At 38.2% G+C, this 21,139-nt stretch overlaps 1 protein-coding gene across 1 annotated transcript in view; it reads right to left on the bottom strand.

Moving 5' to 3' along the window:
* Positions 1 to 21,139, bottom strand: part of RYR3 (ryanodine receptor 3) — a 775,913-nt gene that overhangs the window by 117,047 nt on the left and 637,727 nt on the right. Inside the window, exons 59-64 of the mRNA XM_006831810.1 lie at positions 20,672 to 20,739; positions 18,861 to 18,982; positions 14,197 to 14,246; positions 13,728 to 13,788; positions 11,594 to 11,832; positions 9,793 to 9,874 (exon numbers count right to left, since the gene is read on the bottom strand). Coding sequence (XP_006831873.1) covers positions 9,793 to 9,874; positions 11,594 to 11,832; positions 13,728 to 13,788; positions 14,197 to 14,246; positions 18,861 to 18,982; positions 20,672 to 20,739 — 622 coding nt within the window. The remainder of the gene's footprint in view (positions 1 to 9,792; positions 9,875 to 11,593; positions 11,833 to 13,727; positions 13,789 to 14,196; positions 14,247 to 18,860; positions 18,983 to 20,671; positions 20,740 to 21,139) is intronic.

Genomic DNA, 21,139 nt, shown 5'->3' with positions numbered 1-21,139 from the left:
CTTCTGACGCACTGTGGTGTGTGACACAACCACAACATCCCAGAAGCAACAATTTCCATTCACACAAAGAAACAAGACACAGTGGCTCAAACAAGTAACTAAGAGGCAGAGCTAGAAAATGTTTTAGAAGGAGAAAAGGCATTGGAACTATCAAAAAAAGAATTCAAGAAATTGTATTTAGGTACCTCCAAAGGACTGATAGAAAGGTGGAGGAAAACAAAGAAGAATTCAGGAAAACACTATAGGAACAAACAAAGAAAATAGATAAAGGTTTGGCGACAATACAAAAGCTGCAGATAGATATTCAGAAGGTTAATACTTACACTTCAAAAATGGATAATACATTGAAAGAGCAAAGGAGTAGATCTAAATCAGTGGAAGCTCGAATTAGTTCGACGAAGATAAAATCTCTCAATACTACTAATCTAGAAGTACAATCAGAAAACAGAATGAGAAAATCTGCAGAATGCTTATGACTCATGCGAAACAACAGGAATAACTTATAGGTGATCAGAACTCCAGATTAAGGAGAGACAATGAAAAGCACAGAAAACAAAGTCAAAGAGCGGTTGGAATAAAATTTCCTTAGCATCATGAAAGACAAAAAGATAAGCATTCCAAAAGCTGAATGAACCCTAAATAGGTTAGACTTCAAAAGACAATCACCAAGACAAATTATAATCAAACTCTCCAAAATCAGTGACAGGGAAAGAATTCTGAGAGCAGCTCATGAAAAACAGAGTTACATGCAAAAGAGAACCAATAATATTAAACTTCTCAGCAGAAGCCATGCAGGCAAGAAGGCAAGGGGAAGACAAATACAAAAACCTGAAAGAAAACTGTTGTCCAACAAGAATCATATATGTAGCAAAGCTGTCCCTCAACTACGATGGCAAAATTAGAGCATTTTCAAATAAAAAGAAATTAAAGGAATTTGTAATAACCAGACCAACTTTACAAAAATAAGTAAATAAAATAAAGGGAATCCTTTGGAGTGAGATTGACATACACAACAGTATCACACAGAATTCACTCCAGATATAGAAGTATCCAGAGTAACACAAACCTACATGACTGAAAACAAGGAATAAAAGTTACCAATTTACAATGAAGACAAATACAAGCAAAAAACAGGAAAATTGTTGTTATAGAACCTCCAAATGGTGAGAAACTCAAGCATATTTAAGATAAAACTGACTGCTTCAAACTGAAGAAATTAGTAAATTGCAGGGTAGCCTCAAAGAAAATTAATGCACCTTCACATCAAGACAAAGGAAAACCATAAAGAAAGATCTAGTAAACATTAAAAGAATAGCAATGAAGAAATTGACCAGAAAAATGCATAGACAAAATGAACTCTGGACAAAAATATTTTGTGGAACAAGGAAACCAGGAGAGAGAGAGAGAGAACAATGACTGCAATCAGTTCATATCTATCGATAATTACACGGAATGTTATTGGACTAAATGCAAAAGTCAAGAGACAGAGAGTCTCTTATACTGGTTTTGCCTTAAAGTCTATTTTGCCTGAAATTAATATTACCACTCCTGCTAGTTTTTGTTTTCCAGTAGCATGATAAAAATTTTTCCACCCTTTGATTTTTAATCTATTTTTGTCTTTGTGTGTAAGGTGTGTTCCTCTTAGACAGCATACTGAAGGATCCTGTTTTCTTACCCATTTTGCTAATCTCGGTCTCTTGACTTTCGCAAGTGAGCAGACAACCATGATAAATACCTATGATCCCAATAAAAGATCCTCAAAATACATACATATAACTCTAATAATATTGAAGAAAAAGACAGACACTTCTACTATAAGAGATTTTAATAACTCAATTTTGATAAAGGAAAGAACAACTAGAAAAAAATTCACAAAATAACGTGACCACACAATCAACCAAACTGACACATAATATAAACAAAGAACTCAACCCAACAGCAAAATATACATCCTTTTCCAGTGCACATGGAACAGTCTCCAAAATAGGCCATATGTTAGGCCATACAGCAAGCTTCAAAAAAATTAAAAACATTGAATTACTACAAAGCATCTTTTCAGAACACAAAGCTATCAAATTAGAAATCAACGATAGGCAGATCAAAAGGAAAAAAGCAAACATAATGACAGGGAAATTGAGTAACACACTGCTTAAAGGTTACTAGGTAATCGAACAAATGAAAAGTGAAATAAAAAAATTATCGAATCAAATGAGAAAGAAAACACAAAATACCAAAATCTCTGGAATAAAGCAGAAGCAGTTAGAGGGCAATTTCTAACAATAAATGCACACATCCCAAAAGAAGAAAAAACCAAATTCACTACATTAAAAACAACATCTTCAACAATTAGAAAAAACATAAAAAAATAAGCCTAAAGTCAAAAGAAGAAAAGAAATAATAAAGGTAATAATTTTAATTATCTTAAAAAATAAAGATGATATTTTATAAGTAATAAACTAATACAGAATGGAGCCGAATACTTGACTAGACCTATAACAAATGAAAATTGATCAGATCATTAAAAAACTCCCAGCAACAACAAAAAAACAGTCTGGGCTCAGATGGCTTCACGGATGAATTGTACCAAACATTTAAAGAAGACACCAATTCTACTCAGATTATACCAGAACACAGAACAGGATGAAAAGCTCCCAATACACTTTATGAAATAAACCCTGTTAACAAAACCAGGAGACTACATCACTAAAAAAGAAAATTATAGGTCATTATCCCTCATGAATGTAGATGTAAAAATTCTCAACAAAATCCTAGCCAACAGAATTCAGCGACATATCAAAAAACTAATACATCATTACCAAGTGGTTTTCATACCAGAGATGCAAGGATGAGTCAATATTAGAAATCAATGCAATCCACCACATAAATAAAACAAAGGAAAACAGGCACATGATCATATTGATTGATACAGAAAAGACATTTTACAAAATCACTAATAAAACCACTCAATAAAACAGGAATAGAAGGAACATTCCATAACATAACAAAAGGCACATATACAAATTCAACAGCTAATGTTACTCTCAATGGAGAGAAACTGAAAACATTCTCTTTGCTAACAGTGACCAGACAAGGATTCTCTTTGTCACACTACTTCTATTCAATACTGTGTTGGAAGTCTTAGAGCTATACGGCATACAAATTGGCCAAGAAGTAAAATTTTATTTGCAGATTATATGATTCTATATTTCCACTGTGGAAAATGGTATGGCACTTCTTCAGAAAGTTGGAAACAGATATATTATATAACCTAGCAATCCCTCTACTTGATATATATCCAGAAGAAATAAGAGCCACAGCACAAGTAGATATACACAGCAAATTTTAGTAGCAGCACTATTCACAATAGCAGAAAGATGGAGACAGCCTAAATGTCCATCAATGGAAGAAAGGATCAACAGACTTTGGTACATACACACAATGGAATACTATGCAATGTTATAGAATAATGATGAAACTGTGAAATACCTCATAACACAGATGATCCTGAAGATGCTTAGTGAAATTAGCCTATCACAAATGGACAAATATTGTATGAGACCATGACTGGAAAAAAAATCAAGAAAAGGTTTTCATCCTAAAAGAAATATTATTTTATTATTACTAGATGTGGGGAGAAAGAGAAAGTAATTCACTGGCTAGAGGGGAGACACCTATTCACTGGGGTGACGGAGGTCAATAGAGAAGAACAGGGAGATTGGTAAAGAATGATGAAGACAGGTGAAGACACAGGGAGATATGCAAGGGTTAAGTGAGATAGAGGTAGATAGAATTATATACACAACACTGGAACAACAGTGTGAATTAAATACATGGACAGATATACTAAATGGGTAAGGGAGGGACAGTGGGAGTACACCCACAAATACATAAGGGTTTGAAAGAGGCTATTTGTATATGAAATTTACCTTGCAAGATCAATGAGTGCAAGACGAATGATTTAGTCACTGCAAATACCTTTTTAAACCATATAAAAGGCTAGTATATGCACAGACATGACTAGATAGAATATACAGGCATCAAGCTGACTACGTTTGTGGAAAGAGATGGTGGAAAAGCTGAATATCATCAGTCAAAACAAGCCAGGGGCAGACTGTGGAACAGATCAATTGCTCTTATGCAAGTTGTGGCTGATGCTAATGAAAATGAAACTAAGTCCTGAAGAGCTAATATATGACCTTGAACATATCCCAGCTGAATTTAGAAACCATCTCCAGAACAGACTTGATTCATTAAATACTAATGACCGAAGACAAAAAGATATGTGGGATGACATCAAGAACATCATACAGGAAGAAAGCAAAAAGGTCATAAAATAGACAAGAAAGAAAGAAAACACCGAAATGCATGTCAGAAGAGACTATGGTATTTGCTCTCTAGCACAGAGATGCTTTAAATGAATGCAAGAAATGAGGACGTATAACTGCTAAACAGAAATATTCAAAGGGAAGCTTGAGAAGACAAAGTCAAGCATTATAATGAAATGTGCAAAGACCAGAGCTAGAAAACCAAAAGGAAGAATATGCTCAGCATTTCTCAAGCTGAAAGAACTGAAGAAAAATCAAACCTTGACTTGCAATATTGAAGGGTTCCATAGGCAAAATTTTGAATGATGCAGAAAGCTTCACAAGAAGATGGAAGGTACACATAGATACTGCACCAAAAAGAAATGGTTGATGTTCAACCATTTAAAGAGGTAGCATATGATCAAGAAACAATGGCACTGAAGAAAGAATTCCAAGCTGTACTAAAGGTATTGGTGAAAAAAAGATCCAGAAATTGGCAAAATGCAAACTGAAATCTTTTAGCAAACTGATGCAATACTGGATGCACTCACTCAACTATATTAAGAAATTTTGAAGACAACTACCTGGCCAACCAATTGGAAGAGATCCATATTTGTGTCCATTCCAACCACAGGTGACGCAACATAATGTGGAAATCCTGGAACACTATCATTAATAGCACATGCAAGTAAAATTGTGCTGAAGATAATTTAAAAATGGCTGCAATAGTACATTGACAGGGAACTGCCAGGAATTCAAGCCAGATTCAGAACAGGATATGAAACAAGGGATGCTACTGTTGACATGAGATGGATCTTGGCTGAAAGGAGAAGATACCAGAAAGATTTTCACTTGTGTTTTATTGACTATGCAAAGGCTTTTTTGACTGTGTAGATAATGACAAGCTGCGGATAACATTGGGAAGAATAGGTATTCCAGAACACTTGATTGTTCTCATAAGGAACCTGTACATAGACCAAGAGGCAGTCATTTGAAGAGAACAAGGGAATACTGAAAAGTTTAAACTCCAGAAAGGTGTGTGCCAGGGTTGTTTTCTTTCACATTAATTCAGACTTTATGTAAGCAAATAATTTGAGAAGTTGATTAAATGAAGACGAGTGTGACATTATGATTGGAGGAGACTCATTATCAACCTGCCATATGCAGATGATACAATCTTGTTTGCTGAAAGGGAAGAGGACTTAAAATGCTGACTGATGAAGATCAAAGAACATAGCCTTCAGTATGGATTGCACCTTCATGTCAAGAAAACAAAAAGCCTCACAACTGGACCAATAAATAACATCATGATAAAAGGAAAAAAGACTGAATGAAGATGTCAAAGACTTTATTTTGCTTGGATCCACAACCAATATTCATGGAAGTAGCAGTCCAGAAATTATGTATTATTGCATTAGGCAAATCTGCTGCACAAGACCTCTTTAAAGTGTTTATGAGCAAAGACATCAGTTTAAGGACTAAGGTGTGCCTGACTCAAGCCGTGATATTTTCAATTGCCTCATAAGCATGTGTAAGTTTGACAGTGAATAAGGAAGACTGGAGTTACGGTTGTGGAGAATAACACTGAAAGTACCATGGACTGTCAGAAGTAGTTGGAAGTAGTACAGCCAGAATGCTACTTAGCAGCAATGACAGTGAGACTTTGTCTCTCATTGGACATGTTGTCAGGAGGGACCATTCCCTGGAGAAGGACATCATGCTTGGTAAAGTGGAGGGTGAGTGAAAAAGAGGAATATCGCCAATTTGATGGACTGGCAGAGTGCTAGTAACAATGGGCTCAATCCTAACAATTTTGAGGATGGTACAGGACTGGGCAATATTTTATTCTGTGTATAGAGTCGCTATGAGTTAGAATTGACTCGATGGCACTTAACAACAACAACATTTACCTTTGCTGCAAATACACCTATGAATGTGGTGGAGGAGACAGGAAGTAAAATGATGAAATCTTAGATATTATCAAACATCATAAGGCAATGAGTTTCTGGGCTTGGGGGCTCAGAACCATAGTCTCAGGGGACACCACAGTCCACTGACATAATATGGTCCACAAAGACAACATTCTACATCCTACTTTGGTGAGTAGTATCTGGGATCTTAAAAGTACATGAGTGGCCAGTCATCTAAGGTGCAGCTACTAGTTTCTCCACAAGTAGAAGAAAGAAGATCGATGAAAAATGAATATGCTTGGAATCAACTAGTCCAGTGGACCAATGGAGCTAGTGAACATAGGTCAATATGATTCTGAGACAAGAAGATCAAAAGGTGCCCAAAAGAATTAGATGGTGTCCAATAACCACTACCAGCTGCATTGAAAGGGATGAAGTTAGAAGGTCTCAAATCGAGTAGGAAACAGTGTGGATAAATACTAAAAAAATTTAAAAAACAAAACCAAACCAGGTTTACAGGTCATAACAATTTTGGAGGAACCTGAGACTGTAACCATTGACCAAACTTCAGGTCTGGAAAGGACCTAGTGGCCCAATTTTCAGCCAAGCAGTAGATAAGATACACAGGGAGGACAATAACACTAGTAAAGTATACTCACCATGAAATAGTCAATTATTCATGCTCAGAAGGCAATGTTTACCCAAGGACAAAGTTGAGAAGGCAAGGAAGGAGGTTGAAATGGAAATCGGATCCACAGGAAGGAAGTGGGATAACTGTTTTTGCATATGCACAGAGGAGATGGAAAATTTTGAGATGAAACAATGTTTTTGATTTGTTGAATGCAAAACTGATGACCTTGTCTCTGTAAGCCTTCACTCAACTCTCAATAAAAAGTTAGAAAGAAAACCTCATGGAGCACAGTTCTACACTGACACACATGGATGTAAATTAGGTTAAAAATTATTAAAAGGAAAGTAAGAAATGTAAAAGATTAAGGGAAAAGTCAATGAAACAGATAATTGCTATTCCTGAACAACAGATAGGAAAAACTGATCAACAATATAATAAAATGAAACTTTCATGAGATAAAGAATACCCATTTCTGAAGACTGAAGGGTGTGTTATAGTCTGAGACGAAATTCATGGAACTGACCAAGAATAATTAACAGATAGACAAATCACAGTGAAGTTACTAAGCTTCAAGACTGAAGAAAGAACCTGATGACCACCCAGCTTCTCAACTCTCCGTGGCAAAGTCACATGGGTATGTAATACATCACTTAGCTCAGCAATGGACACTGTCAGAACACAAACAAGCAACATACACACAATTCTGAAGGAAAGCAATTAAGACCCCAAGGTTTTAAACTGTGGAAATTACTTACATATGTTACTCAAGGATGATATTCAAAAATATGCAAGACCTGAAGAAAATTTAAGTGGTTTATAGAAACAACTACTTAAGGATAAATCTATTGGGCTAAAAGATTAAAAAAAAAAATTAGAAATGGTAAAGTCAAAGTTCCAAAGGATTGGTGATTAGCTTTGAATCATTTAAATATAGATGATGGTTAGAAACTGAAAGAATATTGGTTACACAACAAAATGTAAATGTTATGATGAATTATATATAGCAAAAATTGGAAGAGAGAAAGGACAGGTGACTAGAAATATAAGTATATGAATTGCTTATCTTTTTAAACAGAATCTTGCATTAAATAATATACTTAAAAAGTATGAGTTAAATGATAAAGTCTCTAGCTTCATTCCCCAAGATGAAGTTGTAAACTAATATGAAGATGATAGCCTCACATGTGTAAATATATAGGTATAGAAAATATCTGGAACAATGCAAAATAAATGATAAAGAATGGCTTCCTTTGACTTGGATCCAGGTGGAGGTGAAGTATGGAGAGGGAAATGGTAGACTTACAACTTTTCACTTCTTTACTGTTTGAATTTTTAAAAAATAAGCATGTCTGCTTTCACAATATGAAAGGAAATAAACAAGTAAAAAGTCTCAAAACTCTAGGATGTGAAATCTCCAATTCCACAATTGCTTGATTAACTAACAGAGAAACAATGGGGAAAGCCCTGACTTCCTGACCAACATGGAAGGGAAAAAAAAAGCACCAATATTCACAATGCTATTGAGAGTAGATATACAATAAATCTGCAATTAATCATGAATAGAGTATAAAAAGTCTTATGAAGAGCAGCTTTTTCTGGTTTGTCATTTCAGAAGTGATCCTTCCTTGATGCTGTCTTCCACCCAAGAATACACAAAAATGCACAAAGAAAAAAAGATACAGACACACACACTACATGGATGCACATATATGTACACATATATAAACTGAGGTAGTAAGAAAAGATACTGAGAAAAGAAGACCTTCACATATGCTCAACAGGAAAACAGATTAAGGACAACTTCTTTAAGTGAAATTTAATATTAAATGGAAATTTTTACTGGTTTTTTTGTAGACTTGATATAAGGTTAAGATGGTTCCTATTCCTAACAGAGAAAACAATCCAATTTTATGTGAAACAATAAGGAAGCCTTGGCAACTGCACAGAATAAATAGAAAATTTCAAGCAAAGTTAGTCATTACGTACTATTCTTGAAGGAGCTGTGCCTTTATTTATTATTATTTTTTGGTCTTATTCAGAGATTACAGTAAGAATGGAATGTTAGGCTTGACATTTATGTAAGTTTTGATGAGAAACAAGGGCTTATTTTGGCTCTTTTGGAAAAGGCATCATAAGTAGAGAAGTACATGGAGAGTAGACACCAAGAGGATGTTAGGATGAAGTAATTTTAAAACACAGATCAAATTCCTTCCGGTTTCCTTGTTTGAAAGGTTAAATAAATAAAGAACGAAAGGAAGACAAGTTTTCCAAGCTTAAGCCCGGAGTTTGCTTAATAAGGTGTTTATCCTTCCATCTTCCCCATGGATTTAAACAGAACAACACAACACAAGGCATTTGATGCTGAAAAGCAGGGGGTCACTGCAGGTTTCATTGGTACAGGTAGATTAGAAACACAAAGCTGGAACCTAGGCACCTCTGCAAATGAGCTTGCTCAGATTCAAGATTAATGAATGGCATTTTTGTTACCAAAGTGTGTACTTGTTTGAAACTGCAGCTAATCTGACAGCTGAGAATGGTAAAGGTCCAGGGTTGTGTCACATAAAAAACTCATTAAACACTAAAGCAACTGCCTTATGTCCCTTGTGCGTCTCAGCAAGCTTTAACCACAGAAGTGCCGGAAGCTGTGATTATGAAGGGAGAGATGCTCTTTGTTTACTTGGTTACAAGCACAGGATTTACCCTGATTATATTGCTCTTCCAGATACATACATTCACTCGCTAATTCCACAGACGTCATAAACCTCAAAAGTCTCATTACACTTCTTAATATTGCCATAAATAGTCTGTCACCTAGACTTAAAATCACTATCCCATATCAGTGAGCCCTGTGATAGTGCAGGGCTAAAAAGGTGTTATTCAATGTCTATGAAAACGTGAGTCACATTTTTGTGAGCCCGGTTGTTAGCCTCTTTTGTTCACTAATTACCTTTCAACATAGATGTTCTTTCCGGTCCCAAGAGAGTAGAGACTGCACAGTGTGTGGTAGCACGAAATCTGCACATCGCCCACTGAAACAAAGGAGAGCTGTCATTACTGTGCATCCATCCCGGCTTCACCTTCATTGTACTGAAAGTGTCCGCCAACAGGACGGATAAAAACAAAACCAAACAAAAACCAACATATTATATGCCAAGGCATCAGGCAAGAAAGAGTAAAAGACCCTTTCCCCCCACCCCTTTTTAAAACAAATAAATCGTTTTCCCACTCAGATGCTAGTTACTGATTTGGGAGAGAAAATACCAATAACCCCATTGAGTGACTGCAGTTCAGAACCATAATTCCTTTGTGGAGCTTGTGATGGGGATTAAATTGCATCCCAGGGGAAAGAATAATTTGATTGCTAGATCCTAGCATAATGAGATTTTCTTTCTTCCCAACAGAGGGAGACACTGCAGCCAAATTTTATCCAGAGCATTATGTCCTTCCACTGAGAGGAAGGAAGAATACAGAAAATCAGAGATTGAATGAGGAGCCCATGGCTCACTTCCTTGGAAGAGCTATACTATGTTCATGGCCCTACTTTCTTCAGAAACAGAAACAAATTCTTATCCCAAATTCACTGCTGAATGCTTTTCAAAGGCAATCCTATCATACCTTGATTTTACTGTGTTTCCTAAGGGAAAGGCACATGCTGCTGAAGGGCTCGTTAGATTTCATCTGCAGGCTGCCTGCCTCTAGCAACATGTGGAATACTTGTGAAGGCTGTGACTACTTTAACAGCATCAGAACTAATTTAGTTTTTTGGTTTTTCAACCAAGGATTTACATTGTTTCAAGGGCACAAAAGAATGCATTTGGATGCTCCTTCCCCCATACTCCATAAAAACAAGTGGTGTTCAGTCATTAGGAATACAGTTAACACTGCTTTTGCTATCAACACATGGTTAAATTAAAATCATGTACTTAAATATGAAATGGGAATGGCGATTTGGAGCCGAGTGAGTATCTGCCCAGAGGGGCGCTGTATACAGCGGTAAAAGCAGATTAAAATAAAGCCAACTTTGGTCTTATTCTGAAGGCTCAGCTAGTGAAATGTTAGCATCGTTCCTTAGCTTTTGGCATCCAGTGAAGGAATTAGAGTACTTTAATAGGAAAATTAGGATCCGGGTGTAGTGCTGTGGGTTAATGCGCTGGACTGCAAAGTTGGTTTAAACCACAAGGTTGTCAGTTCAAGCTCACCAACCGCTCCTCGGAAACCTTGTTCAGGGTTGCTATGAGTCGGAATTGATTCGATGGCATTTAACAACAACAATAAGCAAATTAAGGAGCTCTGGTAGGTGGGTTATGACTTGGATTGTTCACCAAAAAGTCAGTTGTTCGGATCTACCAGTCACTCCATGGGAGAAAGATGAGGCTTTCTCCTCCCATAAAGGTTTACAGACTCAGAAACCCTAACTGGTGTCTGGAAAATCCTGGGATTTGCATTTTGCTATGTTACTTTGATAACTTTTCCAAGTTAAGAGGGAGTCCAAAGGCTGGGAGCTAGACTAGACAGGTGAGAAATTCTGGTGCAGAAAACAAGTGACAAGAGATTAAATATTATATCCTCAAACCTGGGGACTTAATTCCCTCCAAGAATCTATTAGTTCATTTGAAACCTAAGAAAAAAGTGCAAAATAATTATCTTTCAAGTTTAATACCCTCAAGGTCAGTGTAAGTAAAGGAGTCACACACTTTCCATCTTCACCATGTACCTATAAATCCATGACAAACAACAGCTTGACTCACAGAGCAAATCCATCCCAAACTGATGCTGCGCCACATGCTCAAAGATGGAGGTCAGGATGGGCAGCAGGGCCACTGTAGTGTAGTTAATATTCTGAGACACGCCTTTGATCTGCGTTCTGGAATGGGTAAACTTCCCGAGCTTCAGGTTCTCCAAAGTCTTCTCTAAGTCTTCTGCAGCATTTTCAAAGAATGCACGTAGTCCCGCCTTTACCAACTCTGTGCCTGACTTCATGACTGTCCTGTAAGCAAACAATGTTCAAAAATAGACGCATCATCTGAATCTTTGGCCAACTGTCTTCTTGCAGTACAACTTGGGCACATAATGATACCCCCTCAGCACCACCCCTACTTGAAAACAACTGTATTTGGAGGCGTGGAGACAGTGGTTAGCATCCAGTAAGAAATGTGGGTCACACAATCCCAAAGGTGGCTGGCAACTGGACAGTCAGTTTGAGGGAATAATTGCTTGATTCCTCAAAAAATATAAAGATTTAGAATGAAGCCCATACTGGTAACCTGTTATCTACACAATGTTGCTACACAGACCTTGCTACATTCTTCTGAAAATATGTAATTAAAGGAATGCGTGGTAAAGTTTTCTTGCAGCTTGTCATGGGATAAGCAACATTTATAATGACTAGCTACAAATAAGATCTGAATTATCATGGAGAACCTTTTAGAGACAGAGAGCAAGGAAATAAGTGAAGCTTAGATTTCCATTAACTTGTAGTAATCTCCTAGTTTGGATGAGACAGAGAAAAGGGACAGTGAACCCCTGAAAAAGCAGATAGCTCCATCAGACCACTGACATGTATCCCTGGGAATTATATTAACTATGGGCATCTAAGACCTTTCCTCATATTTATGATGTAAAACTTAGAATTGGAACAAAGTCTTCAAGTCACCTATAATTTTCCATATTTCTACATCTTATTCCCAAAAATATTATGGCAGATTTGGTTCAATGATAGATGCGCTTTTTATCTACATCATTTTCTCTTGATAATCATCTAATCAACCAGGAACGTAAAAACAAGGAAATAAAATCAATGAGGCTGGCTCCTATTATGTTAGTAGTCACAAGTTACCTTCCTAGCTTTCTAATGACAAGTGTTGTCAGGAATGATGTTCAAACACACAGACCTGCATTTTGTTTTCGTTTGTTTGGTTTTGAATGGACTTTAGGCATGCCTCTTGGAATGACTCCTCATAGAAGCGTGGTCCCTTGAAATGACTTGATCTGATCCTATGAAATTTTACTTGTTTTATCATCTCCACATTTCTCACAAAACCCCTAAAAATCCTTTGAATTATCCTCAACATGTTATCTCAAATTTTTTTTCTTTATTAACCATTATCAGTTCTTAATGCCTTTTCATCTTCTGGCTCCTGTTTCAGGTTTGCTCCTCTCTTTCTTCTAAATTGAATATTGAGAAGTATGTCTGTCTGCCACCCCCAACATTTTTCACAAGGGCCCTTCTTAATATGAGCATGTTATATAAAGCTTACTATCAGTCCTTTTACCTCCTCTATCTTCTTTATTTTGTTGGATTCTTTATGGCTCTATTACGAGAACATACATACATATATATATCTTTTTTTCTTTTTCTAAAAGACTGCCTTTCCTGTTTGGCTATCTTTCCTCCCAGAACCTTGAGCTGTAGGCACAAGCCTATCTTCTGTGATCTTTCTGAAATTTTATCTTCACACATTTCCTTTGTTGGCCATTTTGAATCCAGAGTGATGCAGTTTACCTCTCCCAGGATGCTTAGGGTCTTTTACTCAACAGGCAGCTCTTCCTTTTTTATTGAGAATTAGGTACAAAGTAGCGCCTTGCCACATGATATATTTTAGCTTCTGAAAGATGAACATCTCAGTAAGAGAAGACAAGCAGTAATAAAATTCTCAGCTTTTAGCACTTAGTATATGTTGTGACAGTAGCTCTCTATCATATGAACTGAGGAACAAAGTGCTAACTTATGGGGAAAGACACATCCTTTCCCTGACAACCTCACTCTTCCGAGCTCCTGCAGGGCAGTGCCACATCCTCTCCTTGGCAGAACAGTTTTAAGTGAGGTGTGAGGGTCGAAAATGGAGTCTTGAGAAACTTTGGGGAAAAATTGGGCAGGCTTACCTTGTATCAAGTGTCTGAGCTAAGATGTGAAGACAGCTCACCATTGTAGTAGAATCGCTCCCTAGAATTGAAAGCATCACCTGTGACTACTCAAACCATCCAACCTGTCTTCTAACTGTAATCTTCTCAATGCGTACAAATCACAGCCAAGCACAATTAACCGCCAACACACACAGTGCCAAGCCTGTGTTCAGGGACAATGCATTTATCGCTGGTCTGACATAGCCTCTGTTTTATGATGGATGTTAGATGCAGAGCTTAAAACACTCATTGGTGTGGAAAATCTGAGCTGTTAAAGGAGGAAGAGAGGTAGTTTATCAGACTTCAGAGCAATTTTCTATGGCAAATTTAGGGGACACCTTAGTTCCAAGACTCAGGTTGTCTGAGGCAGCCACAAATCAAGGCAAACTTTAAGTTCAGGATAATTACAGGGAGGAGTGTGCAAGCTTTAGGAATATTTTTCACTTACCAAAGAGAGAAATCCTGTGTCTAACAAGAGCAGCAAGTTTGCAGAATAGGCTGAAGCAGAAAAGAATGCCAAGTTGGAAAAGAACAGAGATTCCAGGACTAAGAGTTACCCTCCCCCACAGAATATCACCACCACAGGAAGATGGCATATGTAACTCTCAATGAATCCTCAAAGATCAGAGGGAAAATGTCTAGTTCATGCTGTTTTACTAGAGAATCACGAAAGGTATTTTACAAGCAGCTTCAACCTTACGGAAAATAGACCTTCTGGGACAGTAACAGTATTTTACAATGACCTGGTTGCAAACCATACCTTGTTATAGAATGCTATGTGTTGAAACATTCATTTGTATGGACATTTAGGAATAAATGAGGATTCTGGAAGAGAGCATGTGTTTTCTATTGTTGCAGTGACTTGCAAACCATTTTGCAGTCTTCATTGGAGTTGTAGGGTTTTAATTGGGAGATGGGCAAGCAGTTGGGACTGGAAGAATGCAAGCAGTTCAGGTACAGGAAAGATTGTGTTAAAGAAGAAACAAAACAAAGCATTTCAAAAAACTGTTTTCTCTCTGTCATCTTCCGTTAATCTATGAACCAGACTGGAAAACTGTGAGTGTCCATCTGGTATGCTTTTGTGTATTTTGACCCTTCTTCATGCATTTACCCATATTTCCCACCATGGAAACCCCTTGAAGGTCCAGCTGTGTCTCAACGATTTTATAGACACATCTCATTTTATTGCAGTTTATTCTGTTGCTTGCAGCAGATATTAATGTTTTACAAATTGAAGGTTCAAGGTTACCCAATGTCGAGCAAGTATCAGTGCTGTTTTTATAAAAACATGTGCTCACTTCATGTCCGTGTGTCACATTTTGAGAATTCTCACAAGATTTCAAACTTTTTCATAATGCTGTTGTTACTGTATGCCATCAAGTCAGTTCTGACTCACAGTGACCCTTTAAAGGGTTTCTGAGGCTGTAAAATCTTTCCTGCAGTAGAAAACCTCATCTTTCTCCCGAGTTCATAATGCTATTGCATGCTACAGTTTGGTATAAATATGACTTCTAATATGCACTGGGAAACAAAAACATTAATGTGACTCACTTTACTGCAGTGAGGAAGTCTCAAATCAAACCCCCAGCATCACCAAGGTATATTTGTACTTTCCACAGCTCTTCAGAGAAGGCTTTCTGAGTTAACAATGGAGCCCAATAGATATTTCTGAACGTTCCAATGATGGTTCTTATCAAGGAGAACTATGGCCATCATTTGACCTGAGCTCCTTACACTCTAAGGAGGAGATGCCTCAGAACTCTGGCATTATCTGATACTGGCATGGCTAGATAAGGACTTTTCAATCCCTCCAGGAAGTAGTCCTTCTTGGTAGAACACCAAGAGTGATGGTGGTGGCGGCATGCAGTTGAGTTGGTTCTGACTCACAGCAACCTTCTATAAGGTTTCCGAGGCTATAAATCTTTATGAGAGCAGAAAGCTTCAGCTTTCACCAGTGGAGTGGCTGGTGGATTTGAACTGCTGTCCTTGCGGTTAGCAGCCCAATACATAACCTACTATGCCACCAGAGCTTCGATAATAAAAACACCTGCCACAGGTCACTGGGTCCCAAGGTGAGGCTGAGCTGAAGCTATTACCATTCTCTCAATGATAACTTGTCATGGGACATTTTTGTCCTTCCCAGGGAAGACACCTTTTAGAAGGCAGCTCAAATGAAAACTCTATTTCTAGTGTTGGGATGGAAATCTGTACAACGTAAACAGTTTTCAATTAATGCCCTGGCTCTCTCTGGGCTGTCTAGTGGAGAATCACAAAACGCTCCGTGGATAGTCATTTGTTTTTGTCGTAGAAATGAGTTGGGATCCCTGGGCTGCCTAGAGCTTAAGAGAACTCAGAGAAAGCTAACTGAAATTTGCAGTCAGCTAGACTACTGTGAAATTCAATATGGGTAGATTCTATTTATTTCTCATCCCACAGTGTTCTTTTTTCCAAAGATATGCATTTGATGAAAACTCAAGGAGTAAGCGGAGGGGGTACAACCCAGATGAATGTAGATTCTGTAGCCCTGCCAAGAAGCAATTGGGTTGTTTTGGCTTTCTCATCTGTAAATAGATACCAATCCTATGACCCTCCTTCTTCGGTTTTCACAATTATTGTTGTTGTTGTCATTAGCTGAATGAAACACTGCCTAGCCCTGTGCTACCTTCATGATAATTGATATGGTTTTAAGAATTAGGACTCGATGACCTCAAATATTTTTGTTGAAAATCTTCAAAGTGGATACGTGCTGTGTACATACGCAAAGCAGTGTTTCTAACTAAAGCAGATGATTGGACTGTTTGATCCCCATGTTAACATGACTGTCAGAAACACATTCTCAGACAACGCAAGGCCAGGGCCTGAAATTTCCAAAGGTTCCTTCTCATCCCCTATGGAGCCTATGTGCTGTGAGGGCCCCAGGTGTCTGGGCCCATCTCAGAATTTAAAAGGATCCCAGGTGTGAGAGTCTGGGAAGCACTAGAGAACAACATCAGATGCGGAAGTGGGGAGGCCAAGGGTGAAGGACGCAGCTCAGAGGGCTCTGGAAATGTGAGCACAATCAATGCAAACATGACTGCTCTTAGGGAGGGCACCAAGCCCACACAGGGATCTGAAAGCTATTTGCAAGGCTGATCAGCTCTGTGGTATTCCAGCCACGACAAATGGTGCCTGACTGAACAAATGTTACATTTCCATGAATTAATAATCTAAGAAAAACAGATGAAGAAAACAGACACACCTGCCCTCTGTTGGGTTATCTGACTATCTCATTCTTCTCATTTCCTAGTTTCCTTTAAAATATATGGATGCCTTCTGAATATATTTAAGAACTTTTTACTTAGTAACTGACTCTAAATCTACCCTATTATTATAGCATAGGATTCTCCCTTCTTAAGAAAATACAATCAAGTTATGATGGTATAGAAGAAACAGCACTCAATGCTGGTCATTTTGGGCACGTGAGTGAAATTTACTGAACCTCAGTATTCTTATCTGCAAAACAGAGATCATACTACAATGCAAATAGCTATCAGAATTTAACAAACTGTAGTTCTCACCAGCTGCTCCTCGGAAACCCTATACAGGGTCGCTATGGATTGGAACCGACTTGACAGCATTTCACAAAAACAACAATATTTCATAATGATGCTTATACCAATGAACAATAAATTCTTGCACATAAAAAACCAACATATGAAAAATCAAGCATAGCCACGCTAAGTGTTTAATGCATGTTGGATATATTCTAAAGTTCAATCTCCCCACCCCCATTAATGACCGGACCCTTATAAAGAATAATGTTGTTGTTAAGTGTCACTGAGTCGGTTGTGACTCAGAGCAACCGTTGGCTGCTCTGCTGACCTTGTGGTTCCAAGTCCAATGCTGATCCTACAGCGCCACACCAGGAGTTCATAAAGGGTAAATACACTGTTTATCTCAGTGCATACTAAGGGAAGAGTTGATGGACTGTTCTCATCAGAGATTGTAGATTTCTTTGCTATTTAGAAATATCACCTATTCTTTGTCTTTCACAAATCAAAAAGACAGAATCTGAGTCCGAATGGAGCCTATCTCTACCTTCAATTATTATACATCTCCAAATGTTAGACCTAGTGAAAAACACTTTATGTATTGTTATTGTTGCTGTTAAGTTCCACTGGTTCTGACTCGTAGAGACCCTGTACAGGGTTTCTGAGGAGCAGCTGATGTGTTTGAACAACTTACCATGTAGTTCAAACTGACCTTATGGCCCAGTGCTTATCCTACAGCACCACACCAGTTTCCATATTTGTTGTTATTGTTAAGTGCTGTCTAGTAGGTTCTGACTCATAGTGACCCTGTATAGGGTTTCTGAAGAGTGACTGGTGAACTGGAACCACTGACTTTGTGGTTCAAATTGACTTTGCAGTCCAGCGCATTAATTTGCAGTCACACCAGGACTCCAGTTTCCATACTGCTCTTGTTGTTAAGCGCCATCGAGTCAATTCCAACCCATAGCAAACCTATATAGGGTTTCCAAGGAGCAGCTGCAACTGGTGAGCTTGAACTACCAACCTTGCAGTTTGACTGACTTTGCAGTCTAGCACATTAACCCACCACACCAGGACTTCAGTTTCCATGTTAGGAACTTAAATTTAAGCTTCAGTATTAGGAACTTAAATTAGATCACATTACTCTAGATGTCAAATCTCAGATCACCCACACAAGAACTGTGTAAAGTCTGATTCTTTTTTCTTAATTTAACTGGAAAAGCCTGGTAAGAATGCAATCACAAATAGTCAGCAGGCTTCTCAATGTGCTGTGTTCTTTTTTCTCCAGCTTCAGAGTTACCTTTCCGTTTTTCTAAAAGCTTTTTCAGGATGAAGGCTGGTGTGAATATTAAAAAAAAAAAAAATTCCCTTATGGATACTCCCAAACAGTGCACTTTTCTTAGCTGTCAAAATAGTACACAGATAACTATGAATATAATTTCTTTCAATACCAAGACAATAACCCAAATTTCTTTACCATTAATTATCAGGCTCAAAAAGACTCACCATTTAGTCTGCAGAAGACTGGTACTTGAAGTAAGTCAATTAGCACTATGACATTCTCTTTATTTTGAGGACTCACCTGGCCACCATTTCTTTCTCCTTATGAGATGCATACCCGCTGCTGCTAAGGGGCTTCAGAGGGGAAGACAGGAAGTACAGACGGTGATTGGTGAAGTACTGGTCAAGCAGTGGGAGGAGAACCTAGGAAATCCACCAGTAATTAACTTCTAGGAGGTTATCCAATACCTTCATCCGGTTCCCTTTAAAAGGTACAATCTCAGCGAGCAAACAGCCTCTGACTACTGGTCCTGGCTTTACCAGGAAGATTTATTCCATGGGATAAGGTTTCCATCATACTTTCTTCTTTTTAGCCTCAAATCAGAGGTTTTGAGAACACATGGAAGGAGATGGTTATAGAAAAACAAAACAAAACATGCACACAACCGTGTGTCAACATCTGTGGGGGAGTATGATGGGACACCTGATATTTTGCTTCCAGTAGGCACACCAGAGACAAACTTGCCTCAGTAGCCCCAAGCACACTATCTCCACTTCTCAGAGCCAGGCTAGCACACATGGGAAGATGGCCCCAGGCCTTACATCCCTCATACATAAGTAGGGTTGTGTGGCACCCAATTTCATTTTCTCTTTCTTCCGTTTAGCAATAGAAACTCCCATGTTTTAGCTGAGCACAGGGCTGTCCAGCTAGAGCATACATTACCCAAGTCTCTCTTGCAGGTAAAAAAAATTGAGTCTATTCTCACTCATGTCAACTGTATGTGTCAGAGTAGAACTATGCTCCATGAGGTTTTCTCAAGGCTGTGACCTTTCATAATGTCTTCAGACCTTTCTGATGGCATGGGGCAAAGCAGGCCTCCTACCGTCTATGACCACCTACCTACCTTGGGCCTGTTACATGAGTAAGAAATTCATGTCTGTCTTGTTGTGACTACTGGGTGTGTGTTGTTGTTGGTAAGTGCCATCGAGTTGGTTCTGACTCGTAGTGACCCTGTATAGGGTTTCTCTGGTGGGATGAGGTTCAAACCAACCTTGTGGTCTAGTGCTTTATCCTACAGTACCACACCAGGACTCCACACACTGGGTGTGCATGAAAGCCCAAACTCCCAGGCACTAGATTTGTAGAAGGCTGCGGTCCACAGCTGGAGCCCTAGATCCAGCTTTAGTCTTGACATCAGTTCAGACTCCTTTTTAAGTTCTTTAAGTTATTTCCCTAATGCTTACTGATCTTTAAACAAACTTAATCATGTAGTGAAAGAAATGTTTTGCTTTGGTTAGGCACAGATGTAGAAAGAGTGCACTCTTGAAAAATGTCTTAAAGCATGACCCTTATCAGATAAGTATAAGCAGATGCCAGGAGCGTGTGTGCCCAAGGGCTATTGAACATCTTGTGACTTAGGAAAGTCATTTCATGACATTTGATGACTGTCCTGAACCCCCCTAAAAAGCAAATACTTTGGCAATCATGTACTTTATGTAAACAATCCCCGCCACCTACATATACTCTGTAAACCAATCTAGCAAAACCCCAGCTTTGAAACGACCTGGCTCAGTTCTCTAATTGCATGTTCTCCAATCAAATTTTATGAATGAGAGCTCCTGATTGAACACAGTTCCTATAAAGAAGGGCTTGTAGCTGTGCTTCCTTGGACTGTTTAGTTTCATATCTTGTGTTACTCGTAGGTCCTTGGTTTGAATTGGGCTGAGCCTTACTACGCCTCTCTATTTGTACTTTAAAGAAAGTACAAGTTTTTCCTCACTAACATGGTTTATTATTATTATTATTTCTTTGTTGGAGCAGCTTACTTTGTTCCCTAAATAATACAGATCATGAAAAGAAAGTAACTAGGCTAAGTGCAGAGAGTCACTTACTTTGGCAAAGAATTTGATCTCCTGGTCATGAGGAGACTTTTCAGTTTTCCCACTGCTGACAATGGCTTCTACAAAGACATAGTTAACATAAAGTTGGTCAGAGTTAAGAAGCAGTCTTAGTAGCTTGTTTCTCAATGCCACTAAAAGCTCTTCGATTTGACAAAATGTCAGCTATTTTGCAAAGTACTTGACAATTGTGCCGGTTAGTTAGTTCTTGTATCATTTCTCCAAGCTGTTTCTCCATTTTATTAATGAGAAAGCTGCTTCAGAGAAGCTGTCATATGCCCACACTCACAAAGCAAAACAATGAGCAAGTTAAAATAGGATGAGTTGTTTGAAAAATGACAAAAGGTTCAAACCCAATAGGGAAGTCAATGATTAAATTGACTTATGTGTGTGTGTGTGTGTAGGGGGGGGCGAGAACAATCACAGTCACTGCTTTTCCCCACAATCAGATGTCTAAATGAA

The sequence above is a fragment of the Chrysochloris asiatica genome, unplaced genomic scaffold (assembly GCF_000296735.1).
Source record: "Chrysochloris asiatica unplaced genomic scaffold, ChrAsi1.0 scaffold00004, whole genome shotgun sequence".
Lineage (NCBI taxonomy): Eukaryota > Metazoa > Chordata > Mammalia > Afrosoricida > Chrysochloridae > Chrysochloris > Chrysochloris asiatica.
Note: the sequence above shows the minus strand (reverse complement) of the source record. Positions and strands in the feature narration are given on the sequence as shown.